Source organism: Pholcus phalangioides, unplaced genomic scaffold (assembly GCF_987345545.1).
Source record: "Pholcus phalangioides strain wild (caught in Gottingen) unplaced genomic scaffold, Ppha-v1.0 ptg000013l_1, whole genome shotgun sequence".
Lineage (NCBI taxonomy): Eukaryota > Metazoa > Arthropoda > Arachnida > Araneae > Pholcidae > Pholcus > Pholcus phalangioides.
The window spans coordinates 24,423,514-24,431,200 of record NW_028301606.1 but is presented as its reverse complement, the minus strand read 5'-3'; the positions used below and the strand labels follow the sequence as shown (position 1 = coordinate 24,431,200).

General features: G+C 40.6%; 1 protein-coding gene across 1 annotated transcript; it reads left to right on the top strand.

The window, feature by feature from the left end:
* The first annotated feature begins 1,633 nt into the window (after window positions 1-1,633).
* Window positions 1,634-6,150, top strand: LOC149078833 (uncharacterized). The gene is made up of 2 exons (XM_089240517.1): window positions 1,634-1,923; window positions 5,843-6,150. The coding sequence occupies exons 1-2, from the start codon at window positions 1,716-1,718 to the stop codon at window positions 6,103-6,105; spliced, it is 471 nt and encodes a 156-aa protein (XP_089096643.1). The 5' UTR covers window positions 1,634-1,715; the 3' UTR covers window positions 6,106-6,150.
* The last annotated feature ends 1,537 nt before the right edge of the window (window positions 6,151-7,687 follow it).

Below are 7,687 nucleotides of genomic sequence, written 5' to 3'. Positions count from 1 at the left end.
TGCCTATTGTTGGGAGATAATGACGGGTAATTTGGGTGATTTCATTAATTGCCAGAAATAAGGTGACCATACGACCCACATTTTCTCGTAATTTTGGCTTTTCCCGACTTTGTTTTATAAAATAAAAGTCTGGTTTTTTTTCCGTATTTTTAACGAAGTAAAGGTCATGTAAGCTCGTAATTAAACACGTCTAGGACGAAACCAGAGAAGGACAGTTGGTCTGTCTGTCCACTACCCCTAGATACTACGTAAGCTATCTAATGTACATATATATAATAGGAGGTATTGGTACGGTGTCACGTTGGTTGATGCCAAGCATTCGTGGTTTTCACCGAATTCGTTCTTTCACGGTTTAACACAGTCCACGATGGGGCGGAGGGGGGGGGGGTTCAAGAAGTCGATGAGCTTAGAAGAGGGGAGGAAAACAATTGACTTACTGTTTTGACATTATTATATGCTGAACATTGTTCGGCAAAGGGGTCCGTGGCCTTTATCTTATTGACGGGGGGGGGGGGTCCTTGCTCTTCATCTTATTGGTGGAAAAGGCCCGCGGTAGGGCCGTCTTAACGTGCGTAGGTCCAACAGGAGACCTTAACTGCATAAGGGCCTCGTCTTATGAGATTTGCTACTATAATTTTCGAAAGTCAGTATTGAAATTGGTAAACAGGCTCCTCGAGCCCGGAATATCGCTTTACGTGAGAGGCCTCCTCTGCTTCAGACTGCCCTGGTCAGTGGAGCACAAAATATTAAGAACCTCTGGTTTAGAATCGGTGAGCCAACAAGCCTTGGAGGGAAGACGTGGTCCAGAACCTGGTGCCTGGCCACAGAAAACAACAAAGACATAATAAGAGCTCATTGACATAAATTTTGTATAAAAGTAATTTCTAAATCTGTATATACCTTTTTCTTTTAATGTGTTTTATATTCATGTACTGTATTTTATATGCATAATAAAGCACCCGACATCGCCCAGCCCCCCTCATCCGGGGCAATGGCTAAAATTGACAATAGTCGATAGAGCCTGGGTGGAGCACGGTATGAAATGAAACGAAATGGTTTAAAATCGGGGGGGGGGGGTGACAAAATATATTTATGTTTCCAAGTTTCTGCTCTGATTATGGTCAATGGTATATAGTTGTCAATATTTCGTAAATTGAAAATACACTACTTGTCTTGGATAAAGAGACAAATGCAATGAGAGAGCTATGTATTTTCACAATTAACTATGAATTTCACTATTTTCCAAGTAAAATTGCGGTTTTTGATGTCTAAATTTTGAATAAACCATAAATAAACAAGGAAAAAAGCATATTTCCTTCGAGCAATGATCAGTGACCTATCTCACAATAACTAATTTAAATCTTAATCACATTTGCAAAGCTTTGCAATCACAGCTGTTTTCACGACTTCCTCGTGTTTTCATGCCTAACAAATAGAAAATGAGTCGATGACATGACCAAACGTCCGACGTTAGTTAGAAAAACCACGTTTCGTGCAAACCGAAGACGTATTGAACAAGTTGCATTGACATCACGCGTGACAACTAGCCAAAATAGACATGAACCAATGATAGAGAGCAATAACTTCCGAGAAAAATAGATTGGCCTTTTGATATATTATATAAAAGAGCAATATTTCATAATCTCATTATATCTCCATGTACTGTACATCACTCGGATCAGTAATTTAGTCTTGCGCTTGAGAGAACCGAAGTCATGGTCTATTTTAAGCTGTTTTCTGTGGTATGCTTCGTCGTCGTAGCTCGAGTTTACTGCCAGAATCCCATGGGTGACATGATGGGACAAGCAACGAAGATGTTTTCCAAGGGACAGCAGATGGCTGGAACAGCCGTGAACACTGGACAGCAGATGGCCGGTGCGGGTCAGCAAGTGATGCAGAAAGGTGCTCAAGCCATTGCGCAAGGTACATATTTGAGTTTCTATTTAGTGTATTTTTGTTTGGTACTGCACTTGTGTGTATTTTTTATGTACAATAAAACTTCCGGACTAGGGCTGTGACAGATAACCGAATAGACGGATAACAGAAATCTCTCAATACATATGTACAGTAATGTTATTTCATGGCAGGCTTGGGACGAAAATGAAAATAAAATCCTTTAAAAGTGAATAATACTATTGTATTTAATTTCTCACAAAACGATCAATATAAACTTCAATATAAGGTCAATGCAAATAGCGTCCTTTATGTTGTATCTCTTCCAAAATTCTTTGACAGACATAGATGAAAGCAGCATCATCTTTGACAGCATCATCAGATAAAAGCAAAAATTCGAGAAAAGCTTTTCTGTAACGGCACTTCATATTTTTAATTATTGCCCTGTTTCATAGGCTGGATGAGTGGAGTTGTATTCGCCGGGAGAAAGAGGCATGTTATTTTGTCGTCATCACTTTTGAGTTCACAAGAGGCATTCTCCATTAAGAATAGCGCTTCCTGCGGCGATTGCTTTTCGGTCATATGAGCCCTGAGGCACTCTCACACTTGAGGCACGAAAACGTTGTGGAACCATTTTAAAAAATTGTTTGGTTCGTCCAAGCACTTTTTTTTTTAGCATAATAGTTCACAGGCAATGCGTTCATATTTAAATTTTTGAAAGCACGTGGTTTTTTGGATTTACGGAAACGAGTCATTAGGATAAACCATGGCCTCCCACAAGGGGTGGGCTGACGAAAGCTCCAGCCCTGGGGCCCGGGAGGATTTTAATCATTTTTTTGTTTTTCCACGCTATAAATTCCCCATAAAGAGGCCCTGTGAAAGAGGGGCCCGCAATAGATCCCAGCCTAGGGGCCCTGCTTCAGGATGTGGGGACCATCCGTTCACAGAGCACTAAATTAAATCATCACTATATTCGCTCGCCACTTTGAAAATCAACTTGAAGAAAGAAAATTTTCTCACAAACCTTTCTGTTAATGAATATCTTCACATTTACCAGGGTCACCGATTTGGGAATTCTCATTGACGAGCGGCTTAGGTTTTATGAACATTGTTCAGCGGTGGTAAAAAAAGCGAATAGAATGCTTGGTCTCATTTTCAAAAAGGTCTCTTCGCGTTCTCCTAAAGTCATTATTCCGCTTTTTCGAGGCTCAGTCCTGGACTGGAGTATGCTGTAAGGTTTTGGAGACCATACCTACAGAGGGACATAGACTTGGTTGAAGGGGTGCAGAGAAGAGCTACGCGTGTCCTTATTGGCACACGGAGATTGAGTTATGAAGAAAGACTTCATTTTTTGAACATGTTTACATTGGATGAATGCAAGTGTCGAGGAGATATGATCGAAGTGTTCAAAATTTTCAATGGGATGGACCATGAACTTTTAGTACACCACCAATCAACTGCTTTTACAAGGGAACACCAGTATCGATTGGTGAGGGACAATGCAAGGTTATGGTGTCGCAGGGAATTTTTCTCTAATAGGGTTGTTAATAAATGGAATAGCTTACCCGCGGAGGTAGTAAATTGTACCACAATTGACACGTTTAAAACGAAATACGATAAACATGTTCGGGTAAATCGAGAAGCTATCCATTCTTAGAATAAGACAACCGTAAGTATTCTTTATGGGCATTGTATAATATTTTATATTGAGTATATATTGTTTATAATTTTTGTTATTTGAATTTTTAATTGAGTTGCTGTATTTTTGAAATATATGACATCCATATTTTTATGGGCATCTTTTTCAGCCACCTCGTTGGGCATTTTGTCTGTTGTGGCGTTTGTATTTGTATAATCATGAGAGAAAACCGTAATGGGTGGAACGGGGTTCCAATGGATAGTTATAATCCATCAAACCCCCTTCATCATGACTCTGCCAATTCCTGTGCAGTAGTGCGCTTTGCAATGGTAGTTAGATTCTAATAAGGTGGGTGAAGACGTAGTTTCACCTGAGACCCAAGGTTTTTTTTTTTTTCTTTCAAGCTCGGCTCTTGAGAGCCAGTTTCTTTGCATATGACGTTACATCAGCTACTCCAGAATCACGTCTGATATTGACGTTTCTAACGTTCCAAGGTAGTCCGATGTATCTCCTCAGTCTTGTTCTGAAATCTCTCCAGAGCGATGATATTCATTTTCTTCGAGAACAACCAGACAGGCGCAGCATACAGAAGAATCGGTCTAATTGCCATCTCATACAGAATAATTTTACTTCGAATTGAAAGACTTGAGTGCCTGTGGCTTAGTCTGTTGAGCAAGTAATCATGTAATCTTGTTAGTAATTAAGAGAAAAAAAAAAGAGGAAATAATACATAATAATTTAATTTTCTTTATAATAAAAGTATAAAATAAATTATTTTTCATGATATGGTCATAATTTATCTGCATTTTTTTCATTTTAATGAGTCACTGAAACAACTAAGAAGGAATATAATTCACAGACCACACACATACAAATGACCTGTGAATTGGTTGCACTTATTCAATAGATGGCGCTACACATATTCTCTATTGACGATGCTCACTACAGCAGTGGGCGAAACTAGGGCCGGACTTGAGCAGGTGTGATGCGGCCGGCAAAATTTAAGACCCTCAAAACGAGATTAAAAGTGCTGGGTACTTTTGATTTTAGTTTCTAGCTTAAAATTCTGTCCAAGACATTCTCTGGCTTAGAGTTTTGATCGATTCTCCCCCCCCCCCCCATCAATATAGGATAGGATATAGTGAATTTGGTGTATTGGATCAGAGGTGAGCTGAATTTTTCTTTTCTTCACTTATTCGAAATCAGACGGTGGAGGTAAAATGCATGTTTGCCCCAACTGAAAAAAGTTATGCAGTTGCAGACCCGAGTCCCGTACCAAAGCTAGGGGCAACTGGGGCACTGCCCCAGGGCCTCGAGTTAAATGTGAGTTCACAAAAAAAATGTACACTTATTTTGCACAATAATAATCCTTTCAGGGGGGGGGGCACAAGAAAAAGTCTATCCCGGGGTCCTTAGGAAGGCTAGATTATCGGTTATCTAGGAATGACAACTCCTCCATCGTGGTTCATTGCATGCAGATATTGTACATCAGTGGACCCTCAAATACCTGGGGGTCGAATGCCTGAGGTGCCCCATGGACATTGGGGGGGAGGGGATTGAAAGAATAAGTTTTAGAGGGCTGCATAAAATACTCCAGCCTGTTCCTAGGCGAAATGTTCAATAAGGAAACTCTTACTATGCTTGGATTGAATTTTTGAAGTGAAACTTCTATAGCGACGTAACAGTGAAAGTGACATAAGAGGGAATTTGTGTGAGGGGAAAGGAAATTCATCACAAAAAGTGAAACATTTTCTTTTTCTTCAAAACCCGATTTTATTTTTTTTCTAACTGATTGTGTGATGGAGATCCGAGAAGCAGATGGGTTGTGGTTGTGTTGGAAGATGGATGTCAATAGGGGTTTGGCCGTGTAAGACAATAGGAGACAAGTGGAGGGGCGAGTGGATTTGGATGTTTTGTGTAGGACAAAGACAGTTTATTACCTCCCCCCCCCCGTGACGTCAGTCCACATAGCCCACAGGAGAGCATACTTCTCACGCGAACGCAAGTTCTGGCACTGTGATGTCACGGCGCCAGCTCTTAATTGGCTGCGAATTTCTTTTATTTTGAATAAATTTTTGATCAATTACATTGATTTCGGGTTATTTTATAATGCGTTCAAGCTGTTATTAATGCATTTTTTGAACTTCGTTTGACTTAAGTTATATTATGTTTGTATATTTTTATAATAATTACAAATTTTCGAAAATTCACGAATCCATTCATGTCAAGCTTAGAAGTTTCACTTCTATCGAGCGAGATTCTCACGCAGATTTTGTTTTTGTTTACTGTTATAAATTTGATTGTTGGCAGGTGCCGAGACTGCATCTGGTATGAGTAAGCAGTTCATGTCCATGTTTGAAGGTGAAGACTACCAACAGAAGCTGCAGCAAGCGATAATGGAAGGCCAGAAGATGATGGAGGGTATGGCCAACGAGGGTACCGAAGCCCCCCAGAAAATGGCCCAGATGGCTACTCAAGTATCACAAATGATTGCGAATGGGGCCGATAAGAAGGAATTCATGCAACTCGCTGAAGAATTCCAGAAGCTGCAAAAACAGTTCATGTCGAAATGAATTCCTCTGTTTTCTCATTATATAAATTCTAATATTAAAAACATTTCACAAGGAAACATATCTTTTTAAAGAATATTTTTAAAGAATCTGTGAATTTTATATTCGATTTCGGTTTGTGAAGGATGCGACGGTCACGTGACCATCAATCTTTTATAGAGTTACATGTGTGTGTGCATATTGGCCACCTTGAGTTATACGGAAAGAGTATGCGACCTCTATAGTACTCTTGTGAAGGTATAAGGCAGGCATCTTCAATCCGTTGCTTGCGAGCACCACGGTGCTACCTGAAGTACCCAGAGTGCTCGATGCTCGTGTTAGACTTGCGTGCCGGCGAGCACTTGATCAACGTTCCAATTGAGCACCTTGGAGGAATTGCATTCAAGGTTTGAAATCGCCATTTCATGCATTCGTATGTTAAACTTGCTGTGTGAGGGCACTCTTTTTTTGATGATGGGGGTACAGGTAGTGCTCGTGACTGGAAAAAGGTTGAAGACTTCAGGTATAAGGCACAGACGCTCAATACGTGGCCCACTATACATGACCTCCCCCCTCCCACAAGGGTGAGGGCTCACAAGGCTCCAGCCCTGCGGCCCGAGACAATTATCTTCATTTTTGTCTTTTCACACTATAAAATTAGCATAGACGGGGCCCGTGCAAAGTCTGGTCTGAGAACTCGCCACAGATTCTAGCCTAGGGGCCTGGTCCAAGATGTGGAGGGTCATGCCGCTATCTCAAACCTAATTTTGTAAAAATCAATGAAGCGACACATTTCCAGACCACTTATATAATCAGTGGTGCTGTTCCCATATCACTTAAATACCCTGCGTAACATTCTCAGATGACTTGAGTAACACTTACATGACCCTCGGCACGTTTTCAAATCATTTACGTGATCCGAGGCATATTCGCAGATCACATGAATGACCCACAGCATATTTACAGATCACTTGAGTGACCTCCAGCACTGTCCCAGACCACTTGATTAAGTGCTCGCGACACGTTTTCAAATCAGTGAAATGGCCAGCATTCTCCTAATGGGTGAACACTCTTGGTATAAGGGTCCTGCGTCTATCCGAAAAAAAAATTAACTTTTTATATAGTCCCCGTGTGTCCCAAAAGCCAACTAGAAAGTTAGTGCTCTGTCTATCCTGATGCCAAAAAAAATTCCATGTTTTCTATGTGCAATATCCATGGAGATATTCGAATTTGAAAAAACGGAGGAAATTTGGGAAAGAACAGCGTTAAATGAGGGTTAAACGATTTTATCCGTATTTAACGCTAATTTTTTCCCCAAATTTCCTCCGTTTTGTGAATTTGAAAATATGTAAGTCATAGGTTCCCAAACTTTTTTTCATCCACCGACTCCTTCAGGGAAAAAAATTCTTATCACCCCCAACTCAAGCCAACCCATACGATAACGGTAGCTTTTACCGCCCCCAACCCCCAGAACTTCCTATCGCCCCTGGGGGCGATATTGCCCACTTTGAGAAACTGATCCAAGTGAATATAGCACTTAGAAACATGGAATTTATGATTACCATTACCTGCAAATCCCTCGTTATATCGAGATTGTCGTTATAAG